Source organism: Anomalospiza imberbis, chromosome 3 (assembly GCF_031753505.1).
Source record: "Anomalospiza imberbis isolate Cuckoo-Finch-1a 21T00152 chromosome 3, ASM3175350v1, whole genome shotgun sequence".
Taxonomy (NCBI): Eukaryota; Metazoa; Chordata; class Aves; order Passeriformes; family Viduidae; genus Anomalospiza; species Anomalospiza imberbis.
The window spans coordinates 78,389,891-78,408,799 of NC_089683.1; the positions used below are offsets into that span (position 1 = coordinate 78,389,891).

Consider the following 18,909-nt stretch of genomic DNA (forward strand, 5'->3'; position numbering starts at 1 on the left):
GATGCAGAATTTGTAAATTTATATAAATGTTTGAAATAAAATATATTTGAAATATATACAGCTTTATGAAAAAGAAGACACATGTTGTGTCTTCCAGACATCTATTATGGGCTGTAACTAACTTTCAAAAGCTATTTTTCTCAGGGCCACTATCTTTGCTCTAACAATAAAATTATTGTTTCTCTTTTAAACAAGAGATAGTCTGCTTTCTGTGGCTTTTTGAAAAGACAAATACACTGGACAGATGATCTGGTGTTCAGACGGAACTGAAACCTCAGTCCCCCACTGCAAAAATGTAATATACACAACTCAGATCAGCATAATTTTTCTCTCAGAAAAGACCTACTTGAACCATCTAAATCAAGAAAGGTCCAACACAGCCTGCCACAGAATTAGAGTTCCATATTGTAACTCCAGTCATTCTTCTATGATAGCTTGTTTGCCTAAAAGGAAACCTGACATCATCTCTGCATCTAAATTATTACTGCTTTTCTCGCATAAGAATTGCTTTCTTTGACCTTCAGATGATCTTTAGAGAAGAAAAGTCTTTTACTCCAATCAGTAAAATTCATAAAACCTATCTGAAAACCATCTTTAGAAAAATGCTTGGTTTACCTTGTTTTGAAATATTTAATGCATAGCAATTTTAGCATCTCATTCTTACTATTATTTTTGTAAAGTAACAGTGCACAAGTGTGAAGAAAAGTTTGGATTTCTAGAAGAATCTTAAAATTAGCAGAAATAGAATCCCATTAGGAAGAAAATTGGAGGCAAATTATTACGAAAATTACTTGATGGCAAGTGTTTTTAAGTGCCTGTGAAGCAGCTCTCTAAAAAAAGCCAAAGAAACTATTATTTAACATTTAGAATTAGCTCAGCCAAAGCACTAGAAAAACCTTGCCTAACACCTAGAATACTGTACTTACAGAATCATAGAGTGCTTTAGTTTGGAAGGAAATTTGAGTATTATCTGATTGCAGCCCCCTTGCCATGAGCAGGGACACTTTCCATGAGACCAGGTTAATCAAAGCCCCATTCAGCCTGGCTTCAAGGGATTTGGTTAAAGTGCCATTTACTTCCTCTTAACTGCCTCCATTAGTTGCTATAACATATTAATAACAGACATTCAAGAAGATTTTTCTCTTCCAGAGAAGAGACAGCTGATTTTTTTGCAGTAACCACATTAGACACCCAAAGGTAAGGTGGGGTTTTTTCCCATTCACATAAAGAAACAATATGGAAATGTTGCTGTATAAGGAGATACGAGGTGAAAAGTGCATTGCAAGCTGCATCTTCACCACTTCCTCTGCAGGGTGCTCCCAAGCTCAGAATGCTATCATGTGGCAATGCCTAGACTGGAAAGACAACCACTCACTAATGGTGTTTCACATTTAAGAACATAAAAACATCAAGTTCTGGTCTAAGCTTACAATGACTCATTGCCAACATAAATACTTCAGCACACAGATAAAACAGAGAAATAAATAAGCAGAAGTCTGACTTTTTCTTCATCTGATTAGCTATCTGATCACCTCTCTGGCATGTTCCAAACATTTTTATTACTTAAATCTTTAAAGGCTAGTACAAAGATCAAACTAAAAGAAAACCCCTGTGTTACCAAAGTCTTTGCCTTCTACAAAACCAGATAATACTCTAAAACTGGATTTTTCATTTTACCTAGGATTTTTGGGTGCTGGTGGGGGGGAAAGGATTTTTCTCTTTCTTTCTCCTAACTTTAGCTAAAATGTTTTCAAAAAATCACATTTAATCTTTGCTAAGAACCCTGCTTCTGCAAAAACAATATTTGTTGTTAAGGAAAGATTTATCAAAAAACATCTTTCACACAGTGCATGTAATATTTGTAAAAGAAATACAGCCGCTAGAGATTTATTTTACCCATTAAAGGGATACTAATTATTAATAAGCATGTTTATAACTAGAAGTTATAATTAAATCTAGAAAGATATGATATTAAAATTATGAATTAAAATATCACTTTTAAAAAAAGGAGCTGTATAATCCTCGCTGACTGAATCAGGTGCATTTATAACAACACTGGTTTTTCACAGCACAGTCTGCACCAGAGTAGATGGAATTCAATACTAACTTCAAAAGTCAGTTGATTTAAACACAAGAAAGGTTTAGGCTCTTATCTTGTCTTCTGAACTACTATGAGTGGTATGGGAATTAAACAGGCAATGCTTCACAAAAATCTCCAGTCAGTAAAGAGGGGCCTAGTTTAAACAAAAGGTGATGCCTTTTCATTACTCACTACACAGACTCCTGGACACCAAGTTCATGATTCATCCTGCATTTGGCTTCCCAATCTTAAACATCCATTTGCCATCCCATCCCTGTGTTCCTATATTTTTATTTTATAATTTCCTAAAAGACCCTATTAGCCTCACTTTTCACTGATCTACCAGTTCTATTATTTTGCAATTAATTCCTTTGCTAGTTCAAAGTATTTCCTAAAAAGTCTTATTTTTTCTGATTGCACATAATTTACTTGGCTAACAGATAAGAAGCAAGAAGAAGCAGAATAGAGGAGCATGGAAAAAGGCAGTGAGAGAAAAGGAAAGCTCTTAGGTTTTCATTTCATCTTCCCTGTAATTTCATGCAAGACCCTGGGCAAGACCTCCTCTTTCTTAGCTTTGTAACCACATATAGGAATGCTTATCTGCCTTCTATGACTGTTACTATATATAATGGAAATTAATCAAGTTCTTGAATGAGCTCATGCACTAATCAGTGTAGTACTGCTTCACATCTGGGAAGTCATACCTGACTTTAAAGGTGGGCTTTTGAGATCTTGCCATAATTGTGTTTCCTCACTCAAATGTTTTGAGGTATCTGTGTCAGGCAAGACAAGAAAAATAACCCTGTAGAACATTGTTTGCTGGGATATGTTGGTCTAAAACCAGACTCTGTATCATGCTGTATACTCTCATGCGATGACAGAATGGAGACAGGGCTGAAAACAGGCTGTTGTAAAATGGGCTATCCATCTGATGCCAAATGGCAGATCTCATTAATCTATCAAAGGTCAGCAGCTACCACGTTACAGAATTCTTGCAAGGGAGACAGGCCTTACTTCAAGTGGAAGAACTGTAAAGTCGCATCTCTGGTTCACCCTTTCTTTTTCTTTTAGCAGGGAAATAGTACCAATGTTAGGTGGAAGAGACCTCTTACACCTTAGACAGAGTTGTCCAATGTTAATAATACTCTTGAGATCTCTGGGTACTTCTCACAGTTAAAAGAAGGGAGAAGGGCACTTTTCAACACCAGTCTCACTACACACACGGACATGTCTCCTTTTGCAACAAGTCTGTTAAAGGGATACAATGAGTAAATTACCTCAGTCAGAAAGCCACAGCAACTACCAATATACTGTGAATTCAGGTTTTATAATAGTTTTTTCTCCTTGTTCTGTGCCATTTTGCTCATTGTTTGGCACTCTATGACTCTTGTTGACTCATGTAATAATATTAGTTCTTACTATTGTTCAGGTTATAAAACAAATTAATATAGAGACATATCTAGTAATAGTAACAAATCCTCAAAAAAGTTTGTTAAATGTTAGTTACATCTTACTCTGCAAAATGTTTACTGCTACATGGCCCTCTTATAAGAAAATGAATTATGTATTTTCTAACAGCAGAATGTGGAGCTTCACATGGCTTTATCTACATGCTCTGTTTCTTTATCAGCAGGTAATTCCAAAATAGGAGGAAAGAAGGTATTACTTTGATGTGTAAGTACTCATCACATTGGTATTGCTGATATTTAGCAGTTTTATTAGATTTTTCATGATTTAAATTCAGGTTTTCTATATAAAAGCATTTGTGAATGAAAACATACAGAAGTTTATTAAAGAGAGTTTGTTCTTTTGCACAGATATATGCTAAGTTCATTAATGATTTGAACAACTAGTGGCTAACATACTACTCCAGTAGATTTTTGTGCATTTCTACAAAAATAACCACCAGGTTTAAACACATCAAAACACTTCAGTAAATATATGCAGTTCACACTCTGAACACTTTGCAATAAAGAATATAGATATTCATTCTCCTCGGTGCACAGCTACCTGTTCCTAATTTTCTGTCTTTTTTGGTCCAAAACTAGCCTTTTTCCAGCAATACTGTTATTTCATACTTACACAGCATTTTCTCTTTTTCAAAGCACAGCACAATCCCTCATTCTGAAAGCATTTCTAAGCAGTTTCCTGTGTCAGATATCCTGTCCTATTCTCTGAGTGCCATTTTCATAACTCCCTAAGGGCAGTTTGTGAATGTAACTAGGACAGAATGCATTTCCAGGAAATGGAAAATACTGACCTCTATTTCTCCACTGTACTGAAAAGATTGTGGTATTAGCATGCTATCCCGAAGGCATGCATAATGTGGCACAGAATTTGCCAGTAAGACATATCTGTCAGTGTATAATGAACAAAACCTAGGCTTTGGTGCATGACAATTAGAAAAAAACATGTAAGTATAAGGCATTCTGCTTTTTTTTCTATCCATTGAAATGATATAGCTCTATTCATTAAGCTTAAATTATATTAGAGCATAGTCTTTGTGCTTGTGGTATCATAAAGGCACATGTACATCCATACTTTTAATGCTACCGTACACCAAACCGAGGGAAAAGGAGGGGAGAAAAGAAAAAACCCTATTTTTGTCTGAAATTTAATATTTCTGAATATCTATATGAATTCTGAAAACACTGCTTGATAGCATAAGTTCCTTCTACAGCCTGTGTGAGAGTTTGCACAAGAAAGAGAACACAGCTAGAGTTCCAAACAAGTAGGCATTGCTTCCAGGTATGATTTTCTAAAATCTTCCTACCATTGCTCTAATAGTAAAAGTAAAATAATCAACAATAGGAAGGGTAATATAGCCTGTTACCAGCAATTTTAAACAGTTATGTCACTGATACACAGAGTCAGGTGACGGCTTTTAACTGTCTTTGAAGCTGATCACACACAGTGCTAAAGAAATTATGGAGAAGTTCAGGAAAACATCAACACAGACTGAACAAGTAAAGCCTTTTAATCTTACACTACTTCTTGTCTCAAGTGTTTGATTCTGTAATTTGAATATGTTAACATTAAGCAATTAAATACATCAAACACTGATGTTACTCTATTTAAAGTGTTTTAAAAACTGCAGTGAATAGTTTGAAATCAAGTGGGAAAGAAAATTAATATCCCCTTCAGACAAAGTTTCAAGACGCCATCATGAATGACTGCTGCAGCTTTCCTGAAATGCCCACATTGCTGTTTATCCATAGTAGTTAATTCAATTATCTTTGAATATTTTCAAGGATCACTATCACAATCTTCTTTGCATCTCAAGTTGCTTCTTATTTATCAACTTCTATTTCATGTGACTGTTACTCCAAGTCAATTATTCTAGCATTCACAGGTTATGACAAGCTCTTATGCCATGTGTCCATTTTTCCTAGGCAGATTTTCCTGTGATGACACCTCTGTAGAAGTGAGTGTCATTAGTGATTTGCCAGCCAAAGCCAGACAGTCTTTCAGCCTTCAGATGCTATTTCAAGATGGGATCTCAGCTACATGAAACATTTTTCTTACCTTTCCATGTTGTCCTGCTCTTTCATAGCAGATTACTGCATCTTCCCACATTTCCAGCTCCTCAAATATTTGTAAGGCAGAGCTGGTGCATCCCAGCTCAAAGAGTAAGTTTGCAAGCTGGCGCTGGAAAGGTAAGAAATTCCAGGTAACTGAAAGTAGCAAATAATGCCTACAATTTCAAAAGATGTTAGAGGCATTTCTGACATCAACAAGAAGCAGACGGATAATATGGAATTATTATCCTGAAACTTCAGGTTGGAACTTCAAACAGTATATATACTTCAAACCCCCCCCCCCAACTAAATAAAAATTGTTGTACTTTGAACAAATTAACAATATAATACAAAACCAGAAATTGACATGGCAAGAATGAATTGACAGAGATGAAACTTCCAGCCCTTAAATGAGGCCCATGCAGCTGCAGAACAGCTGCAGTAGGATGTTGGGAATGCTGAGTGGGAAACAGAGGCCAAAAAAGGGAATTAAAGCCCCTTCTAGCAATGCTTTGTCATAACAATCTGCACCTGCGGAGAAACAAAGATGGAGAGAAAGGCTCTGATACAATTCTGCTTGGTAGCTGTGAGAAATCACTGTCCCAAGCAGCCACTTCCAAAAGGTGTTGGTTTTTACCCAAACCAATATTGAATTTGAGTTTAGGTTCAACTCCCTAGCTGAGTTTTCCTCATAGTTCAGTCAGCCTCTTTGTTATTTCAAATTCAGCTATTACTTCAGTGTACTAATGAAAATAAATGAGTAATGTCCTCAATTTTAAAACAAACATGGCCTTTTTTCATGACTTTGAAAAGTCATCTTTGGTCTTTATTTTTTAAGAGACGATTAAAATTGCAACTAGGTTTTAACCTTTGAAGAAAGGGTAACATGCCCTATGTGTGACAGACAAATAGGTTTGCAAAAATAAATGGGATCATTCTGTGTATGGACAGCTACTTATGCTCCACATAATTAACCTCTGCAGTAGACTTGGTGATCCTGAATGGACTCTGTGAAATTGTCTACATATGTTATGAACCTATCTATATTGCTTTGGGTTCAGTATCTATTGCAAATCCAAGGAGTTACTAGAGGGGACTAGACTAGTAGTAAAAAAAAAAATTAATATCTGGCTACAATTCTTTGATATAAATACGTAAAAAACTCTGAAAACCTCTTTGTTAGCTTGATATTAATAACTTATGAAAAAGGTTTTGCCATTGTCTAAAACTAAATCTCATTAAAGTTTAATTAAATTTGCTCAGTTATATTTGGTAAAATTTATATATGCAATGTGTCTTCATTACTATGACTTGAAGATGAGCCATCTTTCATTATAAATCCCTATTTTAGCATTTCTATCTTTGGCTTAGAAAACTGGCTTGGATTGAAAATGCCACTGACAACTGGAAATGAAAACCATATTTGATGGTTATATGGCAAGTGCCTGTTGAAAGGTTATGCAGAAAATCTTGAGAATGTTCAGAGAAGATATGATTGGTTAAAACAACATCCAGTTGTTGAGATTAGAAATCAAAAAGGAATAAAACACCATTAAAAGTAAACCAACATGATTACCTTTGGAGGTATGCAATGTTAAAAATTTGCTTGAGTTTGTTAAATACAGCATCATCAGATAAGACTTTAGTGTATAGATTTCTGTTCTAGAAAATGGACAGTGTAGTTATGGGTATAAAAAAATCCTGTCAGTACTAGTAAAAGAGGGAACTGTCTCAAAAGCTTTATCAGCTCAAGTTCTTCAGTGTACTATTGACTCCCAACCAGGCTGATTTCACTATGATCAACTTCCCAAAGTGAACTTTAAAAGACAAGAAAAATGCAAGTAACAGTAGCATAAGTAAACCAGTAAAAAAAGGTTTTGTGGCAAGTTTATTTTAATAGGAAATATGTTTGAAGCTTGCAGGTTTTAGTCTACTTTGTACTGGCGGAAAAAGGAAAGTAAAGAATTGCACTAAAAAGCAATTACTCCTGTGCATGTCAGAAGAAGACATCTGAAAGCAAAGCACTGTAGAACTTGACTTCTCTCCAGAAGCAACTAGTCTATGTTAGCTGATGTCTCTATTTCTACAGGGTTTCAACTCAAAGTCACATCACGCTCACTTGACTTTGGAGTGATGCAGCATCAAAAATAGCCACCACAGACTCTTAAGTAAAGATTGAAATGGGATTGTTTCACACCTGTATGGCCCAATGTGGAGGCACCGGACAACAGTAGAAAATCTTCATGCGTTCAGATACTGATGTATTTGTATTTTCAAACTGGTCTGCAAGTGCCTGTAAATGCAAAGTATATCCTGATTTAGTATTTACTCAGATTTAATCAACCTAAACCCCCTACAAATTCAAAGTATTCAGAATTCTAGGCATTTTTTACATACTGGAGAAATTATAATCAACTATAATCAATACCAGGAATAAGAATAAAATTTACAATCCCAAGTAAACACTTGCAGAGTCAAACTGCATCAACTATTGAAGTGACTCTGCCTAATGCATTTCAATCCTTAAGCTAGTTTTCCCCTAAGACAGAATTGATGTGCTTTAGGCATGACATTTCTTATTTAAAAGAGAAAGACAAACATATTAAAGTGGACCATGGTTTTGGAAACAGCTCTAATACAGAATAAATTATTGTGAACTTGGCATACAATTCAATTCAGGCTATTTTCTTTCTTTTGGTGGAGCTTTGGATTGTTGAAATATTTTCTTCTGAAGCCCTTTGAAAGAGAATGGTAACTTTCACGGCGATAAACTGCACCATTATTTTTTCTCTGAAAATCCACTACGAAGTTATTTAAATCAAAATTCAATAGCAAAAAACCCCACAATATTAAGGCTATAGCCAGAAGGGTGGTTAGAAATTGTAAGGTAAGGGAGAAACTCTCTTTAAATGCTAGTCACCATTAAGTAGCAAATTTAAGGACAGCATATAAATAAGGGAATATTAAATTACTTGTGTTCACATGATTCACCTATCAAAGTCTCTTTAATAACTCAAAGATTTACACATGGTGCTACACAGGTCAGAATTTTCCCAGTTTTCTGAAAATGCAAAGATTCCCAAGCAAAAGGAAAAAATTAATAGAATCACTTCTTTCTCTCTTTCTAAACCCAACTGTTGATATCAATAATGCAGCTGACAGCTGCATAAAATCAATTCTGTGATTCAAACTGCTAAACATATTGTAACTGTTATTGATGTTAATGGGATTTACTAAGTGGCTTCAATCTTTTAATAAGAAAAGAAATCACAACATGCAGCAATAATTTAGGCTCTAATTTGATGCTTAACCTCCTCATTTTAAATACTAATATATCACATATTTCATCTTATTCACATTCTTTTTCATAAAATTATCTCCAGAGGCCTGTTCCTACAGATTATCCAGAAACCTATGCCAAGCAAATGGCTGAGATGTATTTGTAGTTAGGAAAATGACACACTAATAAAATTGCATTCCTTTACACAGTTTCAAACCAAAGGAGTAATATTAAAATAAAACTTTTAAAGTAATATTATTGAATTTTAGAACTTATTTGAATACAAGCTATATAATACATTACATTTCTCTGTTCTGGTTCTGCTGAAATGTTCTAATGCAATGCAGAAGCATATTTTTCTATACTCGGTTGTAACAAAAATTAAACCAAAAAATTGTCCAATTCCTTGGGTACCCATTTTATGAGAACAAACAATATAGTAAAATACAGTTAGAAAAATTTAAAAACAGTAATTGCTCTGAGCCTTAGAAAAGCAGGAAAGTCCTAAATATGACCTGCAAAATAATTTTTTTGAGGAGTACAGGAAATGAAAGGCAAGAAATGTTTTAAGTGAATCAAAATAGGTTTTTTTTAACTTTTTGCTTCCCCCTTTTCTACTTTCTATTGTTCCAACAGAAAAACTGAAATACAAAGAAAAACATTTTTTCAGAAGAACATATTTTATTTTAAAATGTGTGGCCACATCTTTTCTACACTTCACAAGCAGAAAAGTCTAATGTAAATGGCGTTTTAGAGGAGAACATGATTGTTAACAAGTAGAATTCTCCCCCTTCCAAAAACCAATATTGCACTCTGTTCAGAGTTCTAGCAAAAACTGAAAATGTATGTAGAACTTATGAATATTATACATTCCTTAAGAAGAGTAAATAGCAATGAATTTAGAAGTCCTAAAAATCCATGGTTAATGCACTCTTTAATACATTGAAAAAATAAGCTCTGACAGTTCTGCCTATTATTGAAGTATAGAAAATAAGTTACGCAAACTTTGAATACTGTGTTTCTGGATAATGCTTGAAGAAATAATATTTGGGTTGTACAATGGCAAGAAAATGGGAATTCTAACATTACTGCACAGCTAATATCTAACATTTATTAGATCATAGAACAATAAATCAATAAATTCAACAAGTGAGCACTATCAAGTGAGCAGCCTTTGTCATGAATAACCTTCAACATAAATACGCTGTAATAAAAAAGTATGTAAATACAGAATACTTGCGACACAGCTAGATGAAAGATTTTGTGACTTAGTTTCACTTGAGACTCAGATTCCTGCTGTGCAAGTTGTAACACAGAAATAGAGCAAAAACCAATCAAAATTCAGAATTCTAAATTATATGAGTTCTTCCACAGGCAACATTTTAAAACGTTAACAGGTTACTCTCCCACCATGTAACACACCCTCTTCCCAAGGCTTTAACTGTGATAGCAATGAGTTCTAAAGTCAAAAAACACAATATAGAGACACTTTAATCCAGTCCGGAAACAACAAAACCAGATAGTTTTGATGGAATTTTATATCATGAGCAAAGACTACGCTATTGCCACATGAAAGCAGGAAAAGACAGCTCTAGAAACTGCAATGCATTTTCCCCACCTCACACACTCCAATGTCTGCTCTGAGATTAAGCAGTACAATAGGCAGCCTGTTTGGGATAAGCATACCATGCTAATCTGAAATGATCACAGTAGGGCTTTTATTACTTTACTTATCAACCTCAGTCTAATCACTTTTCTAATAAATCTCAGCTGGTAATTATCCACAACTGAAGTATATGAAGCTTGTAAAGGACTTTCCCACCTTGGATATAATTTTCCTAAATTCATTCCCATTGTATATTCCTGCTTTGCTTGTATGTTCAAAATATGTGTAACACCACCAAGGTTCTCAGGATAAACTAACAGCTTTGATCTTTGAGCCTGACCAAATTTTAATCTCTTCATCCACTCCACATGTTTTACCATCCTTATCTTCAGCCATTGACTGAGTGAGAACTTTTTTTTTTTCCTTTTAGCCAGACCTTATCTCTGTGCTTAATTTCTGGAAATACTATTACACCCTTACGGTTTCTGAGTTGTCATTTTTCCACAACATTATGCTGTTTGATTTCTCAACCTACTTATAGTTTTTAAATTTGTTATTCATCCAATTGGTCTGAAATCCCTCCCCCAGAGATTTGTTCTTTTAGCTAAAATACAATCTTCAGATTGCTTTTTGCATATAAGGTAAATAAATGGCAATTTCACATGTTTCTTTCTATTCTTAACCTCTTTATTCCAGATTCAGTAGTTTACTTGCTTTTAAAAATGCCCTTTACATGTAATACTAACAACATGCAAACATTTTTCCCATCCATTTCACCTGAAGGATGTCCTGATCTAAGTGTACTTAGGGGAAAAATCCCCCTGCAACCAAACAAAAAAGCCCAAATTTCCTAGCTTTTTGAAAAGAGCAGGATATTTAATACTTGTCAAAAACTTAGTGGAAACAGCATAACACATTGCTTGTGCAGCAACTGCTGAATTCCATCTGGATCTCCCATCTCAAAAACACTGAAGATACAACTACTCTTATCCAATTTTAACATTGCTGGCCCAAATAAAACCTCCATTTTATCCATGCAATTTCATCTCACTTCTTCCCAGGTTTGCATATCAGTAACACACAGTGTGACTGCACCGCTTTTTCCTTTACCTATCTTTTCCAACAAGAGCATTTTCCAGTTTTAGTGTTCCAGTCACATTTGTTCCACCCAATTTCCTTCATCCGTGCAACAGTTTGGTTCACAGGGTTAATCATCATAGATTGTTTGTTTTCCTGCCTTGTTCTACTGCTAACCAGGTATCCAGCTGTTTTCCACCAACCACACCCTATTTAAAAAAGCTAGTCTTTACCATGTAATTACTTGACCATTTGCTACACATTTACTAGTACTACTATCTCCACCCTTCTTTTATTTCCTCATACCCTTTGATTTATCCTGTTACCCTTGATATTCCTCTTTATTTATGATTTTATAGGCAGGAAGATTAGATAAGTTATTTCTAGACTTCTGCTTCTCAGTCTAGAAATCTTGTCAGGCTGCCAGAATCAATCCCCAGTTAATACCTCTGGGCCTCCACTGGTGATGGTCCACCCATGAAGTCCTCTCTACATGAATGCTCACACCAGCCATAAACCACTATGTTAATCCATCACCTAATCCCAGCTGACATGGTGTCTGTGGCATTATCTTGTCCTGCTTTTACCCTTCTCTAGCACCTCAAAGCCATCTGCTTCCCACGTTTTTTTAACCATATTTGACAAGGATTTAGCTTGGTTGCATGAAAGAAAAGTGCCTTTCAGTCTTTTCCAACACAGAAGCTCCAGACACACTTTGCATGAAATTCTTGTAATTCTAGAGTTCTTTTTCTTCAATTTCTCCCAAGCCTGAAGACTCCTGAAAATCCCACAAATCACCCTGACCTTTCCACGTTTCACGCAGACAACTACTTCCATTTTCCTTGTGCTTCTTCCATTTCTGTACATTACCTCTGAATGACTTATAAGCAGTAAGCTGCTGTCACAACTCTCTTGCTCTTGTATTCTAGCTGTTCCCTTAGCTACTTACACAATTTATATACCTGTTAAAGTACCAAAGTATATGGACACCAGCTGTGGGACTGCCTGGTAGGTCACGACTTTGTGTCAGGCACAGAAGTGCCTGATGGCACCAAGACATAGTTGGAATTGTTCAGCTGCTTGGAAGAAAGGTGTCTGGAAACAAAGAGAGGCAAGAGGTAAAAATACATTTGTAGGGAAAACAAACCTGCTATCTCACCCGTACTATGGTTCCTAAGAACTTAGCAGGTGTACAGTTCAAACTGAACTGAGCTCACCTATGTTATTTACTCAAAAACAAAGTAGAGGAAAGCTTTGTAAAAACACCAGCAACCACATGTGTAACTCTGATTGTGGAATTACATCGTTCTCATTTTATTCATAAGCTTACTTCAAAATGAATAGGAAAATTTATCATCAAAAAGCTCCTTTGATTTCCTACTACAGAAGTTGGTCTCATAGTTTCTACTGCTTAGTATTTATAAAACAAAAAGTGGGCATTTTTTTAAGCTTATGGAACATTAAGCTCTTGTGGGTCCTGTAATATGTACAGATTTCTGTAAAACTTTCAGAGCTTCATTGATAAATTAATTCAAACTTTCACACAATTTAAGACTTAGTTCTAAATGCATTAAAATATTTTTGAGGCAGTGATATTAAAGTACTTGTTTAATAGGAAAATCTGAATTCTTGAAGTTTCAAAACATTAATTAGCTTTATTATTTTTCAAGTTGTCTTCTGTCAAGGTACATTTTTTAACAATAAAGCCTAAAAAATGCTACAGAAGAAAGAACTACAGGCCAAGATAATTTGGGATGTATTGCAACAGTAACTGTTGCAACCTTGTTCCACAACAGTGTACACAATATTACATAAACATAGAAAAGTACTAACAAAACCTTCATTCTTCCTGAAGAACATATACATAATCAGTGTCTAAAATTCAGAAAACTGTATGCCTATTAGAAAACAGGTGACAAATAGAGATAATAAAATATGCAGAATAATTAAATTTTTTTGACTTTTCTTTCCTCTGAAAGATGTATTAGGTATTCCAAGATTTTCTAGTACTACAGCTATTTTAGTACTTTGTGGATATGTAATTAGATCTTGAGTTACACTCCTTTGATAATCTTACTTTAAAAAACATTCAACCCAACATTTACATTTCAAACAACGCACTTACTTCAACAGCTCTTTGTCAACTCAAGAGCTCCTGAAACCAAGACCATCAGGACAAACTGAGACATATCCAGTCTTCTAAATTCCATTGGTCAAACTTAAACTACCAGTGAAGCAATGCCAGAAATGATGAAACTGTTAAATGTTTTCATATAACAATGCAGCAAAGTTTTGCATAATGGGATAGAGTAATTTCTGGCCTAGTCCAAACATCATGATGGAGATTATGACAAAATAGTGATTACTTTATTGATTGTCAATTTTATCACTAGAGGAATAGATACAAAACCAGTTCACTGGGTCATATTACAGTCAACCATTATTCAAAACAGCATTTTGACAGTTCAGACAGAACTTCGTTGCTTGGAAACTAAAATGACTTAAAGGAAATAACAAGCTATCCTTTTAAAAGCTCATAGATTATATATTTCTGTTAAACAATGAAACCATCTCTGAATAGCTAAGAACTAAGGCGTCAAAACACACAGCAAAAACCATTAAGCAAGGATGCATTTCAACATCAAGAAGAAACCTCTCACTCATTCATCTAATTTTCAAAGTGGAATTATGACATTAAATACTTGAGGAAAATTTATTACAATGATCACTATTATAAATTGTAATTTGTAATTTATGGAAGTTTAAACAGACCATTTCTTACACTGTGCAAAGATGCCAAGCTGAAGACCACTACTTACCAGGGATTTCACATTATTCACATTCTCAGGAGGATAAAAATGTTCTGTGAGAACTCTGCAGAATTTAAATGCTTAAAAGCACAAAAAAATTGTCTCTTTTTTACACCTCATTAAAATACAAGTCTTAGTTTCATTAAAATCCTGTAGCCTTTAAGACTCATGTTTTTGCTCATTTTGCAAATTTACCCTCTCAGTCATTTTTCCAATCAAATTATTGCTTGTTAGGATTGACATCAATTGGTGTGTTTATTTAAACCAACTAGAGGACTGTGTATCGCACCGCTCCCCAGGAACTAAAAACTGGTTTAAAATTTATGAAAACTTACTTTACCATGTTGTATAGCACTGACTGTCTACTTTGCATTGCAAATAAAAGCCTACAGGGTGTCTGGAACACAGAAACTGCAAAGATTTCAGGATGCTTCACAGAGAAAAACTACTAACAAGAAAATGCATCTTGAAACAAAATTAACTGAAACATTCAAGTAGAAGATGTTAGGATGCAAACCTAAGTCTGTTTGCATTGAAAGCAGTTTTACCTACTTTGTTCAATGCTTTGGTATTGATAGTATGTAGTTACTACAGTGATAGAAAACACAATGTTCACTGACCCAGGTTATTCCTTGGTCCACAAATGGAAAATGGTCCCAGTTTCTAGCAGCTTTACACACAGAAGGAAAAACACTGATTTCCCTTATCTGAAAACAAAAATTTTCTATGCATATTCTCTCAAATTAGAGTAAACCCTTTTAAAACAGCAGACTAATGCCCAACTAATACTTTGCTTATTTTTCCCTCCCACTGCAGACTCAACGGAGAAATCTCTCTGATTTCTAAAAACAGGAGGTCTGCTGGTACTGGATTCAGCACTATCCACCCTGTTGCAATTTTCTAGTAGCTGACCATGATGAATTCTTCAGTTAAGATGCTCCACCTCTCAACGCTGTAAGTAGCAATAGTACTGAGTATGAATAAGAAACATGGATTCTTCTCTGTTACCTCCTTTTTCCTTCTTCCCACTAAACAGCTAAAGAAACTTCTTGGCACCAAGAATTCCTCACCAAATACTTAAAAGCCTAAAGTTTTTAGGCTGAGAAGACTGCTAGTAGTGGCTTTTTCCGGACAGCTTTCTCTGTGGCATCTGCACAAAGGCTTGATTTCACTGTCAGCACTTGACTTGAACCTGAGAATAATGCAGTATTCTCTTCAAGACAGACTACAACTAGATAATTTCCTAACATGGTTCAAGTTTGGTGCACTTAAAGTTGTTATTCCCTTTAAAAGTATAAGCAAATAAACGGGGTTTTTTTAACAATTTTGCAGCAAAGGAGGCTCTTGCTTGTAGCCTTTAATAAAGATCTGTCCTTGCACCAGAAACCTCTGTTTTGGTGCAATCTTTCTTCCCCAGCCCCATCAGACATTACAATATATTGTTATAGAGAGTAAGTTACATCAAACATTTGTGTTTTGTAATATGTAGCAGATATAGTCTTTGAGAGATGCAGTTCTTCCTCAGAAGAACCAAGAAAGGAAGGGGATAGTCAATCTAAACCCTTTAATTTAATGTTTTTTTCTATGCATTATATAATTGTTAATTTGGGTATAGTCATAAACTTTCATAACTATGACCCATTTGATCTATCCTATATTCCAACTGGAACACCCTGCTCACAAAGAATAATCTATCAGAAATATCCTGTACGTTTTCTATTGCTGGTAGACTTGGGTTTACCTACCATAGAGCACACATTTGCATTTTGCTGATAGTAAATTGTGCCATAATGTATATATACACAAGCAATTAAAAAAAAAGTATCTGTAAATAGCAAAAAAAAAAGCTTCATTCAAGCTTTAATATAAAGCATAAGTAAACATACTGGGAATAAATATTCAAAATAAACATTTATGCATGGCAAAAAAATATTTGGAATTAGATGGTCATTTCTGAAACAACAAATACTTTAAATAAAAAAAGAATTTCAGAGGAAGAGTTAAGACTTGTCACTAATTGCAAGCATGCAAACATTTACAACTTTCTATCTAGGGCAGAGACTGGATGGTATTCTGTTATACAAAAGAAATATCAGAGAAAAAAACACAGCAGAAAACAAAATGCCATGTATTCATGTAACTGTTTTGGCTCAAGTGCATTTGGTTTTAGTGCAGTCACACCAAACATAATTCTTTCATGTTACTAAGATACCTGGAAAAAGGAAAGAAGTATCTAGTCTTATCTAGATACTCATAACCTGAAATCATAGAAATTCTGCTGCTTTAATTGCCAGAAGCTCTTTTTTCTGTAATAGAAATAGTCAATTTATCATGGGTTTTTTTCACCAGCGAAGTCCTCTTTTGCTGTTATCTGTTTTTCAACTATTTTCATTCATTTGAAAACTTCAAGAACATCTTTACTTATTTGGTGAAGAGGACAGGAGTATAAAGGGAAAAGAAAGACAAGTTCAGTCTCTTTTGTCCTGAATCCAACCAGAATGTCTCAAGACATCATCTTGGGACACACACTGTTTTCCCTTCTTACAAGAAGAAAAGAAGCTTTTTCCTAAGAATAACTGCCCTATACAATGAAACCTTGACTGATACCCAGTAGTTTCTGTTGAAAAATTACTTGGCAGGAAATAAACATTCTTCCAGTAGCTGAGCCTGACCCAGAAACCATACAGTGTATGATGGTAAGTACATTAGAAATATGACACACGGGCAAAGCGTTTAAACTTTAGCTATTCCAAAAGAAAGCAGTCACATGTAAAAAAATCTGTTTTCAATATATGTATTTTCTTGAAAGACATCCAATCCAGTTCTTCACATATTCCTGGAAAGCTCTCTATACATCAGGGAAAAACAAACAAACCCCCTATCACTCTCTGTTAGTCATTGGTCTACTGACCCAAGAGGAAAAATAAACATCTTCAGTAACAACAGGTTTGAAATCAATTCAATTTCCAGTGAAAATAAAAACACTCTAAATGCATTAAATGTTCCATGCCTGATTGTATGGCATATTCAAATAGAAGTGTACAAAGCTCCCCAGAAGACCCAGTTCTTTATTAAAGAAGGAGGAATCCACAAAAACACAGTTCTTTCCACAACTATATAGCCTGTTTGGCACACAACCAATCAAAGACCAAATGAAAAATTTCAGTCAGCTGGACAAAGTGTTATGGTCTGTGCTGGTCACTCACACCAAACTGTTTGATGGACAGAGACAAGACAACAAAGAATCTTCTGCTACTTCACTAGACTTACTATAGTAAAACCTTGCCCCAAAAAAACATGGACTATAGAAACTAAGACAGCTAGGATAACACGTACATCCATTACTCTGTTAGCAATCTTCAATTGCTTAACTGAGGACCATCAGCTGCAAGTCCTAATGCCACCACTCTTGCACTGGAGGCAATTTTCTTGCAGATTTGCAGGAAGGGGTAGCACACTGCTGCCAAAGGAACAGATGCACTTTGCTTTCAGCTAACCCTGCTTAACTTGAGATACTCTAACCTGAGTCAGAGGGAGAGCACTGAAGGACAAATTATCTCTTCCAGAAGCAGCTGCCACCACCTACTTCTGGCTACCATTTTTTTCCAGGGGAGAGAAGAACATGAGCCCAAGAGTCTGCTGGGCTTCTGGCCATTCATTCAACCCTCACCTGTGCCCTTAATGGAGAGCCAGAGGAAAGAAGGCAGATTTCAGACCAGAGAAAAGCGCAAGGTGGAGCTTGGAAGCACCTGAAATAGTTAAAGATTGCACTGAAATTTGTCATTTTTGAACTTGTGTCTGAACCTGCAACATTATTAATGACCTCGGCTTGTGTGCATTTCACACAGGGGAAAACAGAAAGAAAGCAGACATGTTCTGTGGTAGAATAATTTACTACATGTTTCTATTTCTAGGCAACTTCAATGTTTTCCCAGATCTGTATCTGGAAAAATGGGCAGGTATAGCACAGCAATGTGCATAACAGCTACAAACAAAAATATTTATGCCATTTAAAAATCTAGTTCTGGCATGGAAGGTCATATTGCTTACAAAAACATCTCCACATTTGTCAAAATGCCCAAGTCTTATCACAAAACCACAGTGCTATCATTTACAATATGCAGTCAGAAAGCAATACTGTAAAAAAAAACTGTCTAACTGCAAAAGTAAATGGAAATATTAAAAAGAATCATTATCATATCATACTTGGAGGGAGGCTGGACACCAGACTGAGCCCTCCAGGGAAGTGATCTCAGCACCAAGCCTGGCAGAGCTCAAGAAGCATTTCAACAATGCTCTCAGGCACATGGTGTGACTCTTGGGGATGGTCCTGTGCAGAACCAGGAGTGGGACTTGATGATCCTTGTGGGTCCCTTCCAACTCAGCATATTCTGTGATTCTGTGATTATAAAACTCTTCATATGCCAGTCCCACTGATTATTTGAATAAATGATCATTAAATCAGCTTGGAAAGTACAGAATCCAAATATATTCCTCAATTCATAACTAAAACTGAAAGAGTAACTAAATGAGTTGAA

General features: G+C 35.3%; 1 protein-coding gene across 1 annotated transcript in view; it reads right to left on the minus strand.

Annotated features, from left to right (window-relative positions):
- TTC27 (tetratricopeptide repeat domain 27) overlaps window positions 1–18,909 on the minus strand; it is a 114,275-nt gene that overhangs the window by 24,804 nt on the left and 70,562 nt on the right. Inside the window, exons 11-12 of the mRNA XM_068185296.1 lie at window positions 7,796–7,891; window positions 5,606–5,728 (exon numbers count right to left, since the gene is read on the minus strand). Coding sequence (XP_068041397.1) covers window positions 5,606–5,728; window positions 7,796–7,891 — 219 coding nt within the window. The remainder of the gene's footprint in view (window positions 1–5,605; window positions 5,729–7,795; window positions 7,892–18,909) is intronic.